The sequence below is a fragment of the Diplotaxodon limnothrissa genome, linkage group LG15 (assembly GCF_057381915.1).
Source record: "Diplotaxodon limnothrissa isolate DT_005_m linkage group LG15, D_limnothrissa_male_GT1.1, whole genome shotgun sequence".
Classification (NCBI taxonomy): domain Eukaryota; kingdom Metazoa; phylum Chordata; class Actinopteri; order Cichliformes; family Cichlidae; genus Diplotaxodon; species Diplotaxodon limnothrissa.
In genome coordinates this window covers 16,585,453-16,610,086 of record NC_140610.1, presented here as the reverse complement: position 1 = coordinate 16,610,086, position 24,634 = coordinate 16,585,453, and the positions used below count along the sequence as shown (strand labels likewise).

Sequence of the window (24,634 nt, the reverse complement as noted above, 5' to 3'; positions counted from 1 at the left end):
AGCATACTGTCATCACTGTAGTATTACTAATACAAAAACATACATGCTCTTCAATTAGCTTTGACTGTCAGCCAAATAAACACAAAATAAGCTTTTGGCATACTGCAGCTCAGAATAAGTTGTAAGGCAAATGTGATTAAAAACGACAAAAATAATGAACACTCATGTACAGTCATGTGAAAAAGAAAGGCTGACAGTATTCTATGCAGTCCTGTGAAAAACAAACTACACCCCATGAACCAGTAGCTTGTGGCACCACCGTTAGCAGCAGTAATCGGTGAAGTAATTGTATTCTGTATGACTTTATCAGTCTCTCACATCGCTGTGAAGGAATTTTGGCCGACGCATCTTTACAGTTTTGCTTCAGTGCAAGCAAATGCTTATGTACAGCTCTCTTAATGTCCCGCCACCGCATTTCAATCAGACTGAGGTCTGGATTTTAACCAGAATATTGCAACACCTTGTTTCTTTTCTTTTTCCATCATTATGCTGTAGATTTGCTGGTGCACTTGGGAACATGGGGACATCCACCGCTAGGAATATTATGCCATTGTGTTAACACACACCTGAATGCTCCAGACCAGCAGAACTTCTGCTTTAACAAAGGTGGTCCCACTTGCTGATGATCAGTTAATTAAGTGCATTCGATTAGCAGCACTTGGCTGCTACTTACCGTACACCCCTGATTTCTATGGAAGCAGAAAGGCTGTACTCTTTCATGTGACTGTATGTATTAGATGCTCATAGCCATAACATTATATATATGTAGCATAAATTGGTTTCAGTGTTTCAATTATAAGTACAATAAACAGGGACTTTGCTTAACACAGCAGCATCAAGATTAGCATAGTGAGTAAGTGATTCCGTTCTAATTACTCTACACTGTGCTGTGCAGTGCTGCAGATGTCTACACATAATAATTGCGCTGATTTAGTGATTTTGATAGAACAGAAATTATAGAGTTCAACTCTTCAAAAATGATTATCTGTTATTGTTGGGTTGAATACACAGTGTATGTTTGAGCTTACAGTATCAGATTGATACTATTAAAAACAAGGTTCATGGGTTCTTCAATTGCACCCTGGTTTAATTCTTATGAAGATGGACAGCTACAGTGGCCATGTGTCACCAGTGTTGGTCAAGTTACTTGAAAAAAGTACTCAGTAACTAATTACTGATTACTTCCCCCAAAAAGTAATCCCGTTACTTTACTGATTACTTATTTTCAAAAGTAATTAATTACTTAGTTACTTAGTTACTTTTTAAAAACACGATTTACAACCTGAAGAGGTGATAAAGCGATAGATCTTTCAGCCCAATTCTACTTTTTCTGCATAATCCATCATACAAAATGTAATCAAATGGAAAAGTCTCATTTTAAAACTTTTATAATTTTATTAATTTTAATCTTTTAACTTTATGCATCAAGCAAAAATTTAATTATATGCAACATTCTCTGACTGGAAGAAATTTGTTTAACATTTAAACCTATTTTCTGCACATTCCAGCACATAAAATATTTTTTTTGTGTTTACACTCACTCTTTCAAATAGATGCAAGTAAAACACAGCAGAAAATAAATAAAATCAAAGACTAGCGGTCCTTTTGCTCTATTTTCACCTGTAAAGCAGGAGTTGGGTAGGCGGAGGTTTACCCTGGTGCAGGTGTGCCGCAGCGGTCAGTGGAAGGATACGGCAGTTTCTCTGTGAATTTCCCATTACGTGGTAGCACTCGGAGCTTGCTTGGAAGTTTAGGGGTTTTTTTCGCTGTAAAAAGATGTTTACTTCCCACGCACAATGCTAATGGACGCTAATGTTTTTGTCACTTTTTATGGAATCAAACTCAAAATAAGGTCAGTACTTCCACGCTTTAAACGCTGCACGCTCATACTCTCTCCCGTACTCGATATATGATCCATTGTTGATCTGCACACAGCTGTTGTCACGACCGTCGCACTCGCGTACGTCACTGTCATGAGACATTCTCGCAAAAAAAATCACGGTTTTTAGTAACGCAGTAACGCAGCGTTCCTACGGGAAAGTAACGGTAATCTAATTACCGTTTTTGCAATAGTAATCCCTTACTTTACTCGTTACTTGAAAAAAGTAATCGGATTACAGTAACACATTACCATCTCTGTGTGTCACACACTGATTCTGCTAACAGCGTATTGATCAGGCATGTAGCAAGTACAGCAGTGTTAGTGTGTGGTGCAGCTAGCAGTAGTCCCAGTGGACAGACCAGTCTTAGCTCCTGGAACAACAAGCCCAGGCGCAGGACTGTTTTTCATGCTCTGCCAGTTACTCACTTTAGCCAGTCATACAGCGTGGCTGTTTCTCTGCCACAAGTGCTGAACTGCTCTCACAGAAAAGAAAGTGGCTCACACCCCTTTTTTTCTCCTGGAGGTGGAATAATGCTTTCTCTATCACTTCCATTCTCGCTGTCTGTTCTTGCTGCCCATCTCTTCATCTCTTCCCCTCATAATCTTTTTCTTTAGCACCCAATATCCTCTCTTACTCGACAGCCCTTGTGCTCAGTGGCGACAGGTGAGGGACTCAACAGCATAAGGCACTTATATAAAGCTTTTTTCTTCTGTATGGAAGGTGGCACATAGTAAAAAGTAGGAGGATTTACAGATGATTAAAGCAGGACCAACTGGGCTTCATCATCCTTAGTGTAAAGTATTCTGCTCAGATGTATTCCTCAACTGTTTTTGTAGTCAACATAAAACACGTTCTGAATCTTTTAAACCATATGCTACGATTTGAAGCCAAAACACAATGAATTTCTTTTGCGCAGCATGTCTCACTGCCTCAGCACTAAACTCCACAACAGCACGTAGGAAAACGAGAGATGATTGTTCGGTTACCTAATATTGTGATATAAGATAACATTTTGTGCATTATCATCTAAAAAAATGAAGGCAGTAGGTACGTTGCAAACCTGCGTAACCTCATAAGTTAACATGGGAAAAAAAAGACCCATCAGAAAAAAGTGTAACACAGGCTAATACATTTTCCATTCCCACATGCATAGAATAAAATGCCTGGAAACTAAATGAATCAGCCTTAAAGACAGCAATAAAGTAAAAGATTCATTTTCCTCCTAATGCACAACCATTGATCGTCTGGGGCTGCTGTTAACAAGGCAGTCATCACTCATGGAAGCAGTGCGCTACCTCATTAGCATTACCTTATTTCTGTGTTCATTTGATGCCATACCTGAAAGAACTTGTTCAGCTGTGCCTCTGAGGCAGCTAGACAGATGAGCTGCTTTACACCATCATTAGTTACTACTACACTGTGGGCACTTTGTACAAAAATAACCCTGGGATAAAACATCTTCACAATGCAGAAAGTAATTCCATAACGCCATGTACCAGATGTGAAACTGCATCTAGTGAAAAACAACACTGACCTGTTGGATGTGGTAGAACAATTTCTAGCTCGTAAATGTGCGGGTCCTGTAATTTTGTGCCTGAGTAAGCCAGTTATTTTTTGGCTTTTGAAATGGTGAGAGTGGACGCAGTCTATTTGAAGGTTTTTAAATGCAAAGGTAGCAGGATAACTATGATTTTAAAAAATATGGTGGGAAGGAGCCCTTCTTGTACTGAGACCATTTCTGATGAGGCTATGGTTAGTAGTAGATTGAAGGACCGGGTCCATCGCTCAGGTCCTGTGTCAGGTCTTTGCTGAATTTCTTCTTATTTCTTAAGGACATGCCCTTCAGATACTGTTCTGTTGCCTTCTACTTCTTGTTTCGTTACACTTTTCCAGTTTCATTAGGTTTTTAAGGGCAGATTAAACATCATCGGGAATCGGGTGTCCATTTTATGTCTCAGCGATTCATAGGTCAGTGTTAAGTGGTCAGTTACAAGGACAGGACTGAAAATGAGTGAAAAAACCACCAACGTCCAAAGAAAACTTTTCAAAGACCTTAAGAAAACCTGGAGAACTATTGCTCGAGACTGCTTTTAAAAATTACAAGAAGTGTAAAGAAACTAGAGGTGAATCAAGACTTTTGCACAGCACTGTATGCATTTTTCTTAATGGCTTAAAATGATATGTAGATTCAACCTCTAATATTCTTTGACATATGCTTCACCCTACCCTTGTTGGCTTAGATGGTCAGACTGAAGACGTGACACTTGCTAAAACAAGATTATGTCAGCTTCCCTAAGGCAGGCCTGTCCTCCTCCTCACAAGTGAACATTGACCTAAAGGACCCAGACATCAAAGAGATAAAATCAGATGGGCACCAAGAGCGTTCACCACAACGCCTTTACAGATCTCCGCTCATTGATTCCACTGAATAAGGCTCTCATTATGGACATGCTCAGTGCTGAATGTGCCCATGTGGCAGCTGCAGGGTCTCTGCCTGCTGACATATAAGCTTGTTAAATGCCAGTGAGAGAGCCCCTCTATTGACAGAGACTACCCATTACACACAAATAACTGCAGTTTGCGTATCTGTGTGTAACTGTGCATTTCACACAGCATCAAAATGAATGAAGGGGATGCATATGGTACTCGGTAGAACTATTTATGGGTTTATATGAGTGCCGCTTCAAATTTGATGTCATGAGTAAAAAAACATGGGTAATTGTTGATTATAGTGCAAGCACATATTTCAGTTTGCAACTTTCTCATAATGGCTGTCATTGAAAGTGGCTTAAAGGAGTTGTCTATTTTCAAGATTGAGTGATATACAAGCACAACTGTAATATGGAAGCATAGCTTTAATAATGGCCAATCACTTCAGCTGTTCTCTTTCACATTACAGTCAAGCATTTCATAACATGATTGATCAAAGTCCAGGCCAGCTTTTCCCAAGATGTGCATACAACAAGCATCGTAATGCTAATGACGACCCATTGGAAATCTGTTTGGCATTTCAGAAACAACTGTTACCCATGTCACTGTTTTTATCATTATTTCCAATTCTTAAGTCACCTTCATTAAAAGCTACTTAAAGCAGGACTTTGAGCTTAATATTCTAATGCTGTAGCCTGTGAGTCACTGTGGATGAGAGCATTAGCTAAGTGCTTAGTATTAAAAATTAAAAGAAACTCAAAGATCGCTGAAACACTGAATACTTGACTTTTGACCGTTTTAGAAGAAGTCACTATCTGTAGCTTAACTGCTTTACTTTAGTCTCGTGACTCGTGACAGTGTTACAGGCAAGCATGGGGCATAAAATCTGTGAATAAAGTAATGTCTCTTTCCAATCTGGTGAACCAGCTCCTACAGCAACTCAAGCCACACTATATGCTGTTTTTGCAGACACCACAGCCTTTGTGTTTCCTACACTGGAGTTCAGCTCAGTGGTTCTTCTCAGTGCTTTCCACCATGACATTGATTCAGTCAGGCGAGCTCTATATCTTAATAGACAATAGCTCCCTGAGGTGAGCACACAAAAGGGAATCCTGGTTAAATATATTGACTTCTCACACTTGTGGACACTGTAATTGCCCTCTGGAGGATGACAGAAAGAAAGGCAGACTCCAAATACCCTGCTGTCTAGATTCCTAATCGATCAATGCATTTTATCGAGAAGGGCAGTGTCGGAGATGAGTGGATATTGATCTTAGTTATTGTTTGTTGTATTATCTGATAGTTGGCGTTTCAAATATCTCCACATTTAATGGCCTTTCAGTCTATATTCAGACATTTTTTGTGGGCCTTTTCCAAAGAGTTGAGTATTAAACATTTAGAAGAACACAAAACTTGGAAGGAAACATCCTGTTATTGCTTCAAACTAAATTAAACAACTTCTGTGATTTCATTAATTCTGAAAGCAAAGGATGACTTATACGTGGACATAAACTAGCAGCTGATCAATGCCAGTCAGAATTGTTTGCATGGTATGGAATGAAATCAGTGTTTGTGTACCAGCCATAGCATATACACCGATGCACACAAAAACATGTATTTCAGTAGCTCAGTACAATACGCCACTAATCAAATTTGTCTGTACTTTAAGGACATATATTTCCAAAAAAAGGTACTACTAACCTGCAGGTAATGACATGTCCGCGATGACTTGAGGTCCGTGTACATCATGGGTTTCTCTAAATTAAGCGATGACTTCCTGTAGGCCTCTTTGGCCTGGCTGACTGTTAGAGTCGACCAGGAGCTCCTCTTCATGAACTTGCCCTCGGGTCCCATGGCCATACTCTCACACGCTGAGCACTTGACGTCATTGTTACTCTTTGAGGTCTTGAGTGACAGGTCTCCAAAGTGGTGGCTGTGCATGGAATCTGGGTGGTAGTGGCCGACATGTTCCCCATGGTGCCGTGACATGACACTGGGTGTGCGATAGGTGCTGTCACTATCCAGGTTGTCATCTGAGCTCCACCAGCCACCAGAGCGGTGCTTACGTTCTTTGCTCTTGCTCCTCTTGCTACCGTGTTTTGTGGAGTGGTGGCCATGATGGTGATAACCCCCTCCTACAATGTCACCTTTTGTGCCATTCATCTTGGACGATCCCTCCAGGGAGTGGGACTTGGTGAAGAGCTTTTGGACTGAATGAACAAGGTGTCGAATGCGGCCGGGACTCTCACTGCGTTGCTCGGTGGTGGTGGAGGTGCGCTGGTATTGTAGAGTGTGGAAGCCGTCACGGTGCAGTGGCAGTTGTTTCTCAAACTGGTCCAGGAGATTAGCAGGAAGGCGGTTGCTCTTGGTGCCAGCATGGTGGGAAGAGGCAGCTGCTGCAGCTGCTGCAGCCGCAACAGCTGGGGATGTGGCGGAGGCTGTGATGGCAGCGCAGTCGTCCCGTGTGGCTGAGTCATAATACTGAGAGCTGTAGTGCATTCTGGGGAAGGTGCTACTGGAGATGTGGTCAGATGCAGCAGCTGGGGGCATCATGACAGGGGACATCATCATGCAGTCGGAGTGGATGGAGCTGCGTGGTGAGTAGCGGTGGTGGAAGTCCATAGGGCAGCTCTCTGTGGGGCTGAGCAGGTAGGATGGGTGGCGGGAGTCAGCGCCATGGTGAGTGTGGATGTCATGGACGTGGGGATCATAGTCCAAGCCGTGGGGTAGAGGAATCTGATGTTGGGAGCGGCTGCCCGATAAGCCCTTCATGTTCCTGGATGGAGGGAGGCGTCTGCCTTCATTGAACTTTCGAGACAGAGACCAAGATGAAGTCTTCTGGTCTGTTTCAGAGAAGGAGAAAAAGAAGAGAAAGATTCTGTCAGATTGAGAGAGCATAGTGACACCTGACAGACGAATACTCTCACGGGGTGCTTCACAACCATCCTGCAATTCTAATTTACATCTAGACCAGTCCGTACCAAAACACTTCTAATTAAGTAAATACTCCTACAAAGGCCAGACCATGTTACACAATAGGTTTTTACACTTTTACACTGATTGACACTTTCAGTAATGTGACGCTAACCTAAGTTAACCTCAGTAATGACTGCTTTTAATATAGTAGAAAAGCTAATGAAATATTTTTGTTCTACATGAAAAGTTGCACTTGTGTGTCAAATTTCATCGCATCTGAAAAGAACAGATGACAAAATACCCTGGAGGTTTTGAAGCTTAAAAATAGGAAATGTACTTGTGATGTATAATTCATCATAAATGACTGATTATCTCCTGCATATATGTTGAAATACACTCCTTTTTGCAACTGATTTTATTCTTCATCGTAAAGGTAGATGTCAGTAAAGGAGTTTCGCTTTTTAGAATATATAAAGAGAACAAGCATTTATTTCAGAGACATTGTTATCAGTTGGACCTGAAGACTCAATAATACACGGTTTATGGATAGATAACCATAAATTACAGTAGAGATTTTCTGCACTAACCAGATGTTTCCTTCTATATAACTATACTCTACAGAATCAAGGCTCCAGTTGTTTTCTCAAAATGTTTTTTACAAAAATTGTGAAGAAATCTAAAGCAAATGTAATCCCTTACTAGATATTATTGTCAAGTTGTCAAGTTAAAAACCTAGCTTGCTTCATTTAATCCAATATAATACTTGTCTGTAAAAGAAGACTATGTTCCTAAACTCATCCCATATCCTTCCTGCAACTGCTTGGGCTGATTCACTGTTAAAAGCAGGGTTGTTGTCACAAAAAATAAATTAATCAAAGAAAGTGTTAGTGATTATTGCACTTCTATCATTGGTCAAATAATAATATGAACCTCAGGAATAGTTCAGAAGTCCACATACAGTGTCCAAGATCCTAATTCCTGTCTCGTGGTTTTGTCCCCAGTCTCTATGACAGATTTAGAAAATATAAAATACCTCCAAGAACTTGGTCTTGCTTGGTCTTAAGTCAATATATAAGGTTGGAGGTGGGTCACATGGTCCATACATAAACACAGAAAAAGTTAGAACTAAACTGGGTCTACACAGCATCACTGCTTTAACCGCAAAATGATCAAAATCATCCCAGCTGGACTGATACTGGTAGTACAACAGTCAAAAAAATGTAAAAGAAGTATAATAAAGGCTCAGGGGTGAGACCAGGTTATCCATTCATCAAAGGTTTTTGATGCTCAGCAGTTTAACAGTATCCTTTGATAAGACACTGAACCACCGGTTACTCTGGATGACAGGTAGGTGAATGAGAACATATTATAAAGTGCTTTGTAAAACGTAGCTCAGGTTAATAAAAGTGCAGACCTTTTACAGACAGATTGGATTTTTAGAATTTGCATTGCATGAAAAAGCAATGCAACAACTACTTTTGAATTTTGATTGTAATGATGCCAAATTCCATATTCATCAAAGAGTTTGCAGATTTTTGGTCTGGCTTTTTTAAACACTTTCCTCAAGCCTGAAATCCACAGCTTTAATTCTGGCTGATTGAACCTAACTTTAAGAGGTTTCTGAAGTTTTAACCCTCAAATTTTCTCTGCAGCTATACTTTCAGACTTTGTTTGTAAATCTGTACGTAATATAGTTTTACAGACTCTTTCAGTGATAAAGCTTTGAGGACACAATGTTTGTATGTTGCACTGTAGTTAATATAATATGATTAGCGGTGATGGGAATAACGGCGTTACAAGTAACAGCCAGTAGCGGTTTTAGATACGGGCGGTTGCCCGGGGCGGCATCTTGGTGGGGGGCGGCATCACGGGCATCGACAAAAAAAAAAAAAAAATGCTTGTACTCATGCTGCCCCGACGTCAGCCAGCGCATATTGGGAATGGCATAGACACCGATCGGTTTTCTATCGCCAATTTGCTGGGAGTAAGGGCGCCCTTCGTTTACGAGGTGCACCTGCTGCTTGCGGCGCAGAGAGGAGAGGGCAGGGCGGCGGGGGATTTTCTGACCGGCTGGAGCAGCATCTAATAAACAACCCGCAAAGTAAAACAAAATAAAAATAAACCAACAAACACGAAAACACCAGACATTATGATACAGACTTATAATCTGCACTAATGTTTTTTTCGAAATTCTATACACGAAAAGTGAGCGCGAGAGCCCTCGGTGCGCCTGCTTGCTGCTGAAGTCAAAGTAAACTTTATTGTCATCTCTGCTACATACAGTCCAGTATATAGAGCAGGGGTCCCCAATCCGAGTCCACAAGGGCCGGTGTCCCTGCAGGTTTTAGATGTGTCCTTGATCCATCACAGCTGATTTAAATGGATAAATTACCTTCTCAACATGTCTTCAGTTCTCCAGAGGCCTGGTAATGAACTAATCATGTGATTCAGGTGTGTTGACCCAGGGTGAGATCTAAAACCTGCAGGGACACCGGCCCTCGTGGACTGGGATTGGGGACCCCTGATATAGAGAGACGAGACGACAAGGCTCCAGTTACAGCAGTGCAAGCAAACAAAAAATATATGTAAGAAGAGTCAGAAAATAAATATACACTTTAGGACCAGGGGTAAAGGGATCAATAACAATTTACAGTTTGATGATTTAAAGTCTCACACACAAGCCGTCAAAAGGGGACGGGGGGCTTGCTGCTTCCAAATAGAGCACATTTCATTTATAATCTTGTAAATCCAAGCCCATTATGTATTCATGATTTGAATCCTGGGTTGTGTGAAATCTCAGAAATGCACCCTAGACAAAGTGAATCTGTGAACTAAAGTGTAGGTGTGTTAGATCATGTTGTGGTGATCCTTGGGTTGAGATGGGTGTTCATACTGGAGTGCAAAATTAAAACCAATGGAAGATGGACAAGAAAAGTTCAAAGCCATCAGGTCCTCAGTTTAGAAAAAGAGAAAAGAAGAGGAAGAGAAACGAGCAAAAGATGCAGGTAAGCAGATGTGTCATTGATAATGGCAGGTCATCCTGAAACAATCAGAATCAGAATACTTTATTAATCCCCAAGGAAATTATGTGAGTTACAGAAGAAATGGTAAAAATAGCAACAGTAACAGACTAAACTCCAAACAATACATTATGTTACAGATTTTAATATTAATTAGTCATTGTCAGTTGTTGATGCGTACTGTTCTCATTGTATGACGAATTATGATGGCTGTTTGGTAGCCGTTTGCATACTATGCATACTCTCTCTCTCTTCATATGTGTGTGTGTGTGTGTGTGTGTGTGTGTGTGTGTGTGTGTACAACAATTTTATGTTAATGTACAATCCTTAATACGTTTTGTGTGTGTGTGTGTGTGTGTGTGGTGGTGGTGGTGGGGGGGCGCCAGAGGGAGTGTTCGCCCAGGGCGCCAAACTGGCTAGGACCGCCACTGGTGTTACTAACTGCGTTACTTTTTCCAGTAACGAGTAATCTAACTAATCACTATTCCTATCGTTACAACACTGTTACAGTTACTAACAAGAAAATACGGTCCGTTACTATTTTTCAACAAACAGAAGCACGGAAGTAGCTGACTACTAAGTAAGCTGGGCGCTACAGCTTTAAGCAGCTGCGCGCGCTCCTGCGGACGGTAATCACGATTACTTTTTGGCAAAACACCTGGAGCTAAGGGGGCAAAACAATCGCATGAGTGCTGCTGTTTGACTGAGGAAGAATAAAGTAGTCGTGGTAAGCCGATCACATGACCACGTAAAGACAAAGCAACAAGGTGATGATTTACCAGTTTTTAAATTGTGTTGATAGGCCACGTAAAACCAGAGTCATGATAAACAATATATACGCGTGTTTTTTCATGAATTGTTTCGCCATGTTTACTGTCTAACGACAGCGCAGTAAGCACTCTCTGCGTATGAGCAAAAAATAAAAATAAAAAAACAACAGGGGAAGTTTTAGGAGTGACGGCGAGCGAGAGAGAGAGAGAAAGACAGCAGAAAAAGAGAGAGAACGAGTTTTGAGATGTGAGAGATTTGTGACGTTTAGCGTGTTTGGAGTGTGTAGTTAATGTGTTGTCTTGTGTAGTTAGTGTGTAGTGTTGTGGATAGTTTTGTGCAGAGGTGGGACCAAGTCATTGTTTTGCAAGTCTCAAGTAAGTCTCAAGTCTTTATCCTCAAGTCTCAAGTCAAGTCTCAAGTAATGTCAGGCAAGTCAGAGTCGAGTCTCAAGTCACTGGTGTAAAAGTCCGAGTAAAGTCACAAGTCTGAAATTTTGAATTTCAAGTCCTTTCGAGTCTTTAAAAAAAAAACAACGAAAAAAGCATGTTGCAGTTATGCTAAATGTAAATGTTAGACCATGTAATTTTTAAATCTGTGTTTTTCTCAACACATGACAAAATAGTGAACTTAGAAAATACACACAAATTGTGAAATTGTACCTCTTTAAAATGCAGCTCAATTAAACCTAGCTCCTAGAATAATTTTCACTGACAGTTCTGAGATAAGCTGCATGTTATTCTTGGATGCGGTTGTAGGACCGGCTTTAAAATCGCATGACAAAAATATCATACATATTAAAAAAAACTGCATCACCAACGTAGCCTGGACAACATTTGCTAGTTAGATGAAGTCAGCTATCTCATCGTAGCATATTTATATGCATATTTATAATCATACGGTTCTTGGAGTGAGTGCATACACTCATGAAGTTTAGTAACTTCCGGTCACTGCAACAAGCCCAGGTACAGTTTACCGACGGATGGGTGCAGGACCTTGAAATGCACCGTGTAGAAAGTAAAGACCATCGTACGAACAAAGGTAAGTTTACCAGTCTCACAAATCGTCTTCATAAATACACATTCGTTAACCGTTTATTAATATAACCTTTGAGCTCAACGGTAATTAATTAGTAGTGGAAATAATTTCTGGTTCATTACAGAAATGTAGCAGTGACAATAATACTGTATGCTGTAATTGTACTGGACAATTAGTGATACAAAAAAACTGTTTTATCCTGTGAATAAAAGTATATGTTTTTGTCAATGTACCATAATAACAGAAGCGAAACGCAATATTGTGTCAGGACAATTCACTATTTATGCACAATAAATAAAGGAGCATAGCGCGACAATTTCTGTTCAGCACCAGACTTGCTTGTAACCTATATCACCAATTATGTTATGAAAATGACGTGTTAACTACAACAGCAGACTGACCTTTGTGTAAATGTTTGGAGCAGATTAACCTGTGAGCTGGAGTGTTCTGGGACGTTATATTTGGTCTTTGAATGGCTGCAATCCAGGCCATCCGTCGCCTCTTTGTTACTTCGGAAACATGGCTCGAACAATTTCTCTTCAACGACGTAATCCGATAACAACCGATCTCTTTACCCGTCGGCTTCCCGTGGCTGTCATGCGACCGGCTATTGCAGTCAATAATACAACAGCTTCTTGACATTTTTGTGTTTCTTTTTATCGCTGTATAACTGATTTCAATTGAAAGCCTGCGCGCGCTAGTACCTCTTGCCACGAGTTCCCAGAATCCTTTGCGGTTTTACCCCTGAATGACGTCACATTTTCAATCTCTATATAATATGCATGTTAAATTTTATATTTGGGGTGAAATATCAAGTCTTTTCAAGTAAACCGGTTCAAGTCCAATTCAAGTCCCAGGTCATTGGTGTAAAAGTCCAAGTCAAGTCACAAGTCTTAGAACATTTTTTCAAGTCAAGTCTAAAGTCATAAAATTAATGACTCCAAGTCATGTGACTCGAGTCCACACCTCTGGTTTTGTGTTGTGTGTCCGAACAATGAGGCAACTGCTGTCTCCAGGTAGAAAAAGGAGTGATACACCTGCTGCTGTCAGACCTGCAGGTATCAGGCTGTGATGTTTTCCTTTATAGTGAACAGAAATTCTTTTTTGGAGTGGCACAAATAATTTGTGTGGCATCTTATTGAATGCAGAACAGCTGATTGTTCTGTAAATAGTTTGAAATGTTTATTTAAAAAATCAAGGTAAAAGGTAAATGGATGCAAATAACTTTGCTGTTTGCAAAACTTGTGCATAGGATTTTAAAATTGACAATTTATATTTGTATTTAAAGTTATGAAATATGATTCATTAAATATGTTTGTGGTTGTTACAGTAAAAAATATAACTTTTTCTACTCTGATTTTGTTTTTTTGTCTGATTTTAGATCAATTGTGTTAATACAGTATGTCAAAATGAAAACATAACTGTAAATTCAGACACATGAGGTTGTGCTGAAAAGGATGATACCAAACAAGACAAAGTAAATAGTTTTTAAAGGTGAACTGTGGAGGGAAAATCAAAAGTAGTTAAAAATGGCCAATTATACCCTGGACCTCAGAGGGTTAAACGTTTTTTTAAAGTAACGCAATAGTTACTTTTCAAGTAATTAATGACTTTTAGAATATTGTAACTCAGTTACTAACTCAGTTACTTTTTTGAAGAAGTAACTAGTAACTATAATTAATTACTTTTTCAAAGTAACTTGCCCAACACTGATGATTAGCATCTGAGAGTAAAAAAGATCAGTTCAGAATATGATAGTGTTATAAAGCTCATAAACCGGTAATTACTATGGAGTGATTTGCAAAATATCCAATGTCTATCTTCAACCTTCATTTGCAAATGTGTGCACTGCTGATATTTGTGAGATTGACGAGAAAATTGCTTCCTTGAAGTGATTAGCAACTTGTTTATATGCAAACATAATGCAAAAGAGGTCATGTAAAACCATAAATTATAATTTATTATTTTCTGCCCTGTTAATTATAGAACTTTTATCATCAAAGGCATTACCAATATTCACATAAATCTTGATCTTCACAATTTTTATGGCGCTGTAGTCCATCAACTTGCAGGAAGACATCTTAAATGTACAAAACCTTCCACGAATTGTGTCAGAATGGGCACCATTATTAATAGTCTCCATCCTCAGCTTATCTTCCTGCATAACAATTACAGCCTACATCTTACCAGTGCGATTTGAAAACTGTAAGGTAAACAGGGAGGCGATGTCTTGAGTGCATGCAAGTCCCCTGTAATTAATTACTTACACTTCTCTGCAGCAGAAAACCCCAGTCTGGAACAGTGCACATCGCCTTACATAACGTTTGGGATCTCTGATCGCACACACCATTTCAAAGGAGCCAGAAATAAAATGCACAGTTGTCATGGCAACCACTGCTGAAAATCCCAGGAACTGTAATAGGATTTTCAAGGTTGTATGGGGTGTATCCCAGTCTCACAAGGAGGGGGGAAAAGACCTACTATGTAATGCGATACAGACTCTTGATGCGTGACTCTACGACTTGATTTGCCATGTGGGCTACTATGTTCAGTGTTCTGTTACAAGTTGGGGTGGTTTGGTTTTGTTTAGCAATAAAAACTAAACTATGAATTTAATCACACATTTAAAGACAAAAAATGAACTGCACATTATCCGGTTGTTCAGTCTGACGTCACTAGCCGTGTCTGGGTCTAAACTCCGCTGCAGGTCCATATATCAAACGATCACTATGGCATTACTGAGAGTTGAAAAACTGTCTAAAGTCTTTCATCTTTAATAAAATGATCAGCGTTCTGCTCTACCAGGTGTAACAATTGAGTTTAACATCCAGGCATCCATGAAAACGGAATTTATGACATTTAACGGAGTTAGAAGTTAGCAGGGAGTTAGCTCGCTAGCTTCTATCTAAATACAATACAGTACAGCTTTCTTATCACTTCCAGCATAAATGAAGACAGAAAACTAAACAGCAGTGACGTTTGTAGGGTTACTGAAGTTGGGCTAGCTGTTATATAATGATATGCTACGTGACCGCTAGCGACATAGCTATGTTAGCATAATATAAACAAGCTAACTTTTTTTCCCACTCGATAAAAGTTAACGTGAGTTTTCTCGGTGGTCAGAAACAAATGTAATTGCATGGCAGGATGCTGTAAAAGGACCAAACTTCAGCCAGGAGAACAACTGAGATAATCCATCCACAATACAAGGTTAGTCATTCATATACTGCTGCATGGGCTGGGCTGTAGTTACATCCTAAGGTTTTAAAAACTGAGCTTAAATAAATGATTAGCGGTAATAAAAGCCGAGGGAGGTCAACAGGGATCACTGACTGTTTTAGGAGCTTTTTGAGATCAAATAGAAGAAAATACATAACATTAAACATGTTAACAACACAAAAGCCATATTAAACGCAGACTACTTTAGACCCGGAAGTAGGATTCGTCGCGTCATCACTGAACAACCGGATAGTAAGGCTTTGAGAATTTAAATGCCTTTCGCCCAGGGATACCCAGGACTACATGACTTGGGATTTGTTGCGCTGCATGTTTGTACCAATAACTCCATTTTAATGTTGCAGAGCAATAAATGGATAAAATTACACTTTAAAATAATTCAATTTATGTTCTTTCCTTGCTCTAAATATTGGTCTAACTACAGTGAAAAACACTAAAACATTCCCATTCATCAGAGGGTGTAATCAGCCATGTTATGCAATTTATTTTTATATTTTATTTTCATGCTGTGTTTCAGCACAGGTTATACACTGCTTGGTGAGTTGACTACAGAAAACAGCAGATGTAGCGCTGTACAACTTTAATGTAATAATTACTCTGTAGTGGTTAAAGCGCTCTCTTCTCCTGTTTCTCTCTTTCTCATTTTCACCATCAAAACTCTCTGTTGTCCCCCTTAAGTTCCCTCTCACTATCTCCTGAATTCAGTACATTGAAGTTGACGATATCGATTGGTTGCTGAGTTGACAAAGTGCTTAAAAAATATGCTTTTTGCATACTTTGCGTTCATCAACAACAGTGACTTGATGTGGACCCAGTATGTATTTCATTATTCTTGTTATGTACAGTTGTAAATGGTGACGTTAAGCATGGCCAAAGTTTCATATAATGAGGTAAGTGTATATGCAGGTGATCCAAATCAAGAGCCAACGTTTCAGGCTTTAGATTGTGCTGCTTTTTTTTCTGTTCTTCAATAGTGACAGTATTGTACAAAGGATGTGGAATATCGAGTTGCTATGCAGAGGGGAAAGAAGACGACCTAGGAGATTCATGGATGTAGTGAAGAAGGATATGCAGAGAGTTGGTTTGACAGAAAAGAATTTCATGACATGGGGTCTGATGGAGGCATTCGATGTGTTGGGTTCCCCTGAAGGGAATAGCCAGAAGAGGATTTGTACATTACATACGCAAGAATTTGAGTAATGCATGGAGAGAATGGTGGCTCAGAAAAGGGGTGCTTACTTTCATTATTTTTCCTTTGGAGGTTGTTTTAGCCATGGTGAGGACTTGTAAGGTAAGAATAAATATTCTGTTAATTATTTATTGACGGCAGTTAGATAAAAACAAACAAACAAATAATAACAAAAAAAAAAAAAAAAACCACTGCAAAAGCACACAAAACACAACTGAAATAGGAAAAACGAAAACAGAAATAGGAAAATAAAAGATTTCCAAAAGCACAAGTGTTTCTGGGGAGACAATAACCCGACGGACCAGTTGCAGGAACCAAAATATTCTAGGTAACTGTGTTTTAATCTCATGATTCATATAATACTAATGGAGGATTTTTAGGCTATAGTTAGGCTAACACACTTACCTCTCATCTTTTCTTTCCTCACAAAACCGATAGATCCTCCACTTCTTTTAAGTGTCTCCCAGCGCAATTCTTATCAGATTTTGGTTCCTGCAACTGGTCAGCAGTGATTAATAAAGTATTAGTGACATTATATATAGCCCATGAATCATACTCTACAGTTTGACTCCTTGTTGCTCCTTGTTTCTCCCTGTGGCATTAGCTAGCTGTGCATTGGTGTGGAGGAGGAAGGCCTCATTTATTCCAAGTTATGCAACCATCTTGGGAAAAATGCTGGCCAGGCGCTGACTGCAGCATAGCAGCAGAGCTTTAACCAGCAACACAATGCTTTCCCAGAGAGCAGAGAAAACACAGAGGCATTCCCCTCTCCGTTATTCTCTTACACACTGGCCCCAATATCTTCCCCCTCAATGTGTGGCATCTTTTTCAAAAAAACAAAAACAAAAGATAATACAGGCTGCATCAGGTGCTGACAGAAGCACAGAGGAAATTGCCTGTTGATCATGCAGCACAATAGCTGTTGCATAAGCTGTGAAACAGGGAAGCTCTCATCAATGTTTCATAGACTTGTAAGCTCTTAAAGAGCCAAGAGGGAGTATTTGCATTTTTTGGAACCTACTGTACTATTGAGGATGAAAAAATAATCAATGACTACCTGAAGTATTCGTACTTTGTATGTCAGCTATGCAAAACTGACACCCTGCTTTTATTTGGATCTATGATTTTTGATGACATTAAAACAGTTTCAGTGACATTTATACCGTGACTATAAATACTATGACTTTAAATCAGCTGGTTTTCTCCACATTGCTCCTTTACCTCCTGTCCTGACTTATTCTGCCTGCAAAACTTTAATAGGGGTTCTGCAGATCTAAAGATAGAATCTGTGTAGAAATGTCAGAATGTGTTGAGACAGAAAATAACAAACAAGGGGAAAAAATACAGAATACAGAACATATAGGGTAAAAAAGTCCAGATAAGCACCAAGAGTTTAGCTTTTGGCCAAGCTTCAGGACTCAATTAGTGCCTGAAATTGGTGCTATTGTGAAATCTGCATTGCGTGGTCATCAAATGAGCACTTGAAACACCCCATCGTTCACCTGAGGCAAAAGAGCTGGAAGCTAAAGGTGCTCCAATGCTGCATCAGCTCATTGTATGGTGAGTGGGAGGTATTGTCCGAGATAAACCTGAGGAAGTGATCCTCCTCCTTGCTGCTGCCTGTAGGCTATCTAGAGTCAGCCCTATGACACAGCTACTTTTTTTGTCTTTACCAGTTTTTTGAGCCTGCCGGCATCCCCAGCCTTGATGTCACCTCCCCCGCACAAAGAAAACTGCACTGGGCACTACAGTATGTATTAGTAAAACTTGCAGAGCAGTCTGATGCAAACATTGGATGACACAAGCCTCCTTGGGCAGATTTGTGTTTGTGTTGTCTGACTACACCAAGTTGCTATGCGATATGTGAACTCCTTAACTTAACTGTACTACCTTCACAGATTGGTGGCACATGTCACTGACCTCCCAGTCTGCCTGGGAGTCTTCAATAGGTTACCCACTTTCAGTATGAAGATTAGAGTTTTGTAGAGCTGAAAGTCACTTGGAGTGAATTTAACACAAAACTTTAGTTGGTGCACACTTTTCTTCTACATTTTTAGAACGGCTGCTTGCACATTTTAGGCTCATTCACAAATAGCCCCCAAAGGACATGTTTTTCAAAAATATTCAGGATGTTGCCAGTCTGCTCTCAGGCAAAACAAGCAACCTGCCAAGTCTTGATAAACGCAGGATAACACTGTGAAAACATTGTTTGTTTGGAATGACAGTATATGCCCTTTCTTTAATTGGTGCCTGCCTTTACTTTGTGGACTAGTAAGCATTTTTATTGTGGCCATACCACATCAGTGTTATACTGGACATAAGAAAAATAACCCTGGATCTTTCTATATATCCAGTAAAGATAGCTTAAAGTACATTTATATCATTACGCTGACATTGTAATTAACCACTTACTCACTAATGAAAGAGAAAACTCGAATAGCTTCTCGATAGTCCCTTTTTAAAAAAAAAACTGACTTATGAATTGACTCTACTTGAAATGAATTAGTTGATCACTGGATAGACTAATCTGGGGGGAAAGATTCGTTTCTAAACAGCTGATTACAGAGCAATCAAACAACGTCAAGAGAGTTTATAAAATCTAAATCCTGGGGTGACTGTACAGGGAAATGTAGATTAGGTTTATTCCAGCCCGTTACTACGTGGTTGCCGGGCAAGATGATGGCATAATAATATGTCATGCATAATTCAGATTTTTGTAGATATATTGGATGTTATGTTGTTGAAATAAAAGTGACACAATGAGGTGTAAAAGGTGTATTAGGTGCATTAATATTAAAAGCCGCTCAGGTAGTTAATAGGCGACATGATGACGTCATAATATCTGACAAAGACAGGAACCTTGCCTAAAATGTGTCTGCGTGTCAGCTATGGTTGCTCAAGCCCTAAAACCCTTGTAGGAGTTTGTGGACAAAAAAGCAAACACACAAACAGGCAGATTTCAGTAAGATTACACAGCTCAGTCCAGCCAAGTAATACAATAGGAAACATAAAATACTGGTGTTTAAATCTAGTTAAAAAAAAGGTTAAGCTAAAGCTTATAGTCGACTTATTATGTTCAATCAATTCAATTCAGTTTCATTTATATGGCACCAATAGGCAACAGTAGTCACATCGAGGTGTATTTACAGCTCTCGAGTTTTGTCTTCTACTACATGAGCTTGTACTCTGTTGTTAACACAATCTTTCTTTATCTAGCACTATCTGGTACTGGCCCTTAGTTATACGGCACCAAATCACAACAACAGTCTTTTCAAGGGACTTGATATTGTAATGTAAAGACCCTACATTAAGTCATACACTATATTACCAAAAGTATTCACTCACCCATCCGGATCATTGAATTAAGGTGTTCCAATAACTTCTAAAGCCACATGTATATAAAATCAAGCATATAGGCATGTTTCTACAAACATTTGTTAATGTATGGCACCATTATAGGAGGCCACCTTCCCACAAGGCAATGTAGCATAGATATGATTCAAACCATTGCAGCACAGTTCTTATAATACCTACTATGTGTTCCAATCATTGTATAAAAATATAGATCACCTGAACTGTTTTACAACTACTCTTTAAAAATAAGTGGAAAATTGGTCTTTAAGGCTTTTTAAATGCTTTTAAATAGTGGTTTGATTACAGCCATCTTGAAAACATATGTATTTCAAAATACACAAGTTGATATATATATAAACTTGTAAAGAATTCAGACTAAGAGCTCTAGATTAATTGATAGCTTAATTAATTGCCTTATTAGGCAAGTGACAAGATATTTGGTGGCCAAAGCACCAAAAGTGCTGTATGAATGTGTGTTGGTTAGGTCTTCACCAAGTTACCATGGTAATGTACCAGGAAGCTAATTGTCTTTGTGATGCAAAAAACCCAGGGTTAACCTTAAAATTACCTGAACAAGCCCAAATTCTGCTCCGTGCTATTCTTCTTATTATTATTATTATCATTATTATTATTAGTAGCAGCAGTAGTATTAGTATGATTATTATAAGATGGCTATGCACTTTTTTCTAGCATATTAAAGATGTCAAATTTATTACTGTAACATAAAGTCCTGGAAAAGTACTTCTAGACGATAGTTGACATTTGGTCAGATACAGATTTTGTAAATCATGTGAAAGGACAAATACTTTGAGCTTAGATATTATACATCCGTCATATAAACTTACTAACTTCCAAGCTCATCTGCTGACACAAACCAAACCTTAAAAATAATGATTTTTTTGTGTGAGGAGATTTTTTGTCAAGTTTTCATATCCTGGCAATATTTTAATTTTCATCATGAAGAAGAAAGTTGTAAGAGTAAATTAAATTCTACACCAGGAAGTTGTAGCTAAATGAAAAATTACTACCAAACTAAATCCTGCATTCTTACCGATACGGCAAATAAAAGTATTGTGCTTTTACTAATACATGTGAGGATAACAGTGAACATTATTTAAGTGTAAAGAGTGTTAAAGCTTGCAAGTGAGATAAGATCGTATTCAGCTTGATGTAGCTTTGCAGCAGAGTCTGCATTTCATCTTTTGATATCCGCCCACTCCCTCCCACTGCTGCTGTTCTCTCCTCAGCTGGCAGACACTGGCTGATGTTGTAGTGATGCCACACACCCTGGACGCAGCCTCTGTCTCTTCCCTACACTCTTAAACGGAAGAAAACGCCAAATAGGGATATAAAGTCCATAACTGCTCACTGTGCAGCAGCTTGTAAAGCCTCCCACACTACTTTGATTTGCCACAAAAGATATGGTCTTATTTGGAACTGAAACATACTGTTCTTTCAGTGTTCATCTGTGCTTCTGAATACTTTCTTATACATACAGACATGCAGTATACTGGGAATGTAATAAGTTATCCACATGAATGAAGAAATTATATAAATTATTCATTTAAAGAACTCATTATATTAGGTCAGATTCACTGGTACAGTCTCTTTTTCAGTCTGAGGTATGCTATAAATATAACAACATTAAATAAATAACAGATTAAGATAGCCATGTGAGATAGCATAAGTGACTGAATGCCTTTCACATAAAGTACTAACCCATCGTTTAAGCAATATAAAACTGCACCAGCCACTTTCTGTATGCCTTGCCAGTATTTGACTGGACTCCTGGCTGAGTACTCATAAAGCGAATCGCTTGTACCGCCACATCCCAAAGGAGCTCTACTGGATTGAGATCTGGTAAACAGTCCTTTGATTTCAAGAAACCAGCTTGAGATGATCAACTTTGAGACATGGAGTGATATCCTGCTAGAAGCAACCACCAGAAGATTGGTACACTATGGCCATAAAGGGGTTGACATGGTTGGCAATAATACTCATACAGGCTGTGTGTGAAAACAATGCTCAATCGGTTCTAAGGTGCCAAAAGTGTGTTTAGCGTGTGCTGTAACATGTATTATAATGTGAGACTTTTATATTGTAAAAATGTACTCTGGTATATTCTCAGTAACTGTTTCTGACATACTCAGACCAGTCTGCCTCGCACCAACAACCACCTTTGTCTTTCTTTCTCATTCTGTTACTTGTTTTTGACCTGCAGCAGACCATCTGGACCACATGTACATGCCTAAATGTAATGAACTGCAGGTATGTGATTGGCTGATTAGTTATTTGCTGGAACAAGCTGTTGAATATGTGTACCTAATGAAGTGGCCAGTTATAGCTGATAAAGAAAACAAAACATGGCGTAGGAGGCTTAGGTTTGGCATTACGCCTGTTCTCATTCAGGTCTTATACCAAATGTTGACACATCTCCATGGAAACTACAGTATGTAACTAATACAGAAGTTTCCCCGTGTAAAAGAATATGAGTTTTGAATATTGAGACATTTGATAGACTTTAGCAAAAGTTTCTCCTTAATCAGTTAGTCAGAAATGGATTCAAATGGAATATTGCTTTATTCTCATTTGACTAAAAAAATGTATAACAAAGATCTTAAATACTGACTCAGGTCATTGTTTCCTAGATTAAAGAAAGGGGAAATGTAATTGTTGGCCAGTCTGAGGACACTGGAGGATTCAGTGATCCCCTGAAATGAGAAAGCTGAAGACCAAGAAAAAAACTGTACTTGCTGTCACGGTTCTGGGTCCGTTGGACCCAGTATTTTGAGTTTATTATATTTCGGTTTAATTCTGCTTCATGGATTGTTTTCTTATTCTCGTAGTGATGATGATTATTTCTTGTTTCTATTTATCCGTGCTTGAGGATTTGTTCTCAGTTATATCTCACGTTTAGTTTAGTTCAGGTTCCATGTGTCATTCTCTGTCTGTCTCTCAGTGTAAAGTCTGCATGCTTGTTTAGTAATTCATGTGTCCTGTTTTATTGTGAAAGTCTTTGTCCTATGTTAGTGTGTGCAGCTTGGTTCCCCCCGTCTCGTTAACCCTGATCTCTCCCAGCTGTGTCTCCCTCCTGTTGCCCATTCGCTGATTACCACCCTGTGTATATTAGCCCTGTGTTTTCCTGTGTTCAGTGTCGTGTCGTACCCTCAGATTATGCCTGTGTGTTTCTCTTCTCCATAGTCTGTGTTCACTTCAGGTTTTGTTTTCGTACCAGCAATAAAGCTGAGGTTTTGAGTTTCACGTTTGTGTCTGAGTCCTGCGTTTGGATCCTCCTCTCCGCCTGCCTGCACACAGAGCCCTGACAGAACGACGCGACCAGTAATGGATCCAGCAGACTCACGCTTCGCCTCTGAGGGAGAGAATCTCGCGCTCCTTTGGGATTACTGTTGGAGGGTAGTCCATGCCGCGAGCCCCTACAAGAGGCAGCTGGAGGTAGTGTTTTTTGATAATTTTTTGTCGTCCACTGCCTCCACTGTCCATTTTCTAAATATAAATGGACTCAAACAGATAATAACAGCTCTAAGAGCGAGGCTAAGTTTTGAACTGTTTGGCATGGGCGGCCCAGGGAAAGAGGATTCAGTTGTTCTCCTGGAGGCCCTCGCCACCTGGTACTCTCAACGACAGCAGCATTTTTTGCCAAGGTTTATTGCCAAATCGTTTGATCCATCCTTGAAGAAGAAATGCAACCCACGCCATCATCACCCAACCACACTTCCATTGTCACCTGTAGTACGGACTGGTGCAGTTTTCATTTCCACACCTTCAGCTCAGTTGGCTGATCAGCAGCCACCTTCAGCTCAGTTGGCTGATCCACCGCTTTCATCTCAAATTCAGTCACCCGTAGCTCAGTCTTCACCCCCGCTACCCATAGCTCAGGCTCTACCACAATCAGACCTTCTCCAAACCTTGTTACAGTCCATAGCCCAGTCAGTAGCGCAGTTAGTGGAGGAATCATTAGCTTTGTCATCTGCTAAGTCAGCCTCTCATCTTCACCCTCAGTCAGGGGTCCCTATTGCCTCTGGCCCTGAATCTGCTCCAGCTGGAGGGCCCGAGTCGCCCATCCAGCCTCACGCCACGTCTGCTGGAGGGCCCGAGTCGCCCGTCCAGCACATCCTCACGTCTGCTGATGGTCCGGGGAAGTCTGTTCAGCCGTCGTCTGCTGAGTCATCCCCCGCGACTTCCACATCATCACCATTCGCATCACTGCCTGCAGCGCCGCTGCCGTCCGGTTCCGCAGCCGTCCCGCTGCTGTCATCCACGCCTGGTCTAGCCTCCGCGCCTGGTCCTGCGGTTGCCACACCGCCGTCAGAGCCAGCTCGACCCGTTCCACCTCGCCTCTGCCGGCCGTCTTCCGGGCCTCTAAGTTGGCATCATGGCCTTCGGGGACGGCCTCCGGAAAGGGTTTGTCGCTGCCGCTGGCATCGCGGACGACCTCCAGACCTGCTCAGTGGCCGCCACTGCCTTCCAAGTGGTCGGCCTCCTGAACTGTTTGCCCGTCGTTGCCGTGTGCACGGTCGGCCTCCTGAACTGTTTGCCCGTCGTTGCCGTGTGCACGGTCGGTCCCCTGAACTTTTCGTGGACTCTTGCTCCTTGTTTTTTGTTATATCTCACGTTTAGTTTAGTTCAGGTTCCATGTGTCATTCTCTGTCTGTCAGTGTAAAGTCTGCATGCTTGTTTAGTAATTCATGTGTCCTGTTTTATTGTGAAAGTCTGTCTTATGTTAGTGTGTGCAGCTTGGTTCCCCCCGTCTCGTTAACCCTGATCTCTCCCAGCTGTGT

General features: G+C 40.2%; 1 protein-coding gene across 5 annotated transcripts in view; it reads right to left on the bottom strand.

Moving 5' to 3' along the window:
• Window positions 1-24,634, bottom strand: part of LOC146617331 (disks large-associated protein 2-like) — a 116,420-nt gene that overhangs the window by 37,272 nt on the left and 54,514 nt on the right. For 4 of the 5 annotated variants that reach the window (XM_085371894.1, XM_085371897.1, XM_085371895.1 and 1 more), the window contains one exon: window positions 6,015-7,156. In XM_085371894.1, the coding sequence (XP_085228020.1) occupies window positions 6,015-7,156 (1,142 nt within the window). Of the gene's footprint in view, window positions 1-6,014; window positions 7,157-24,634 lie in introns of those variants that run through there. The other variant, XM_085371899.1, reaches the window with a different exon arrangement.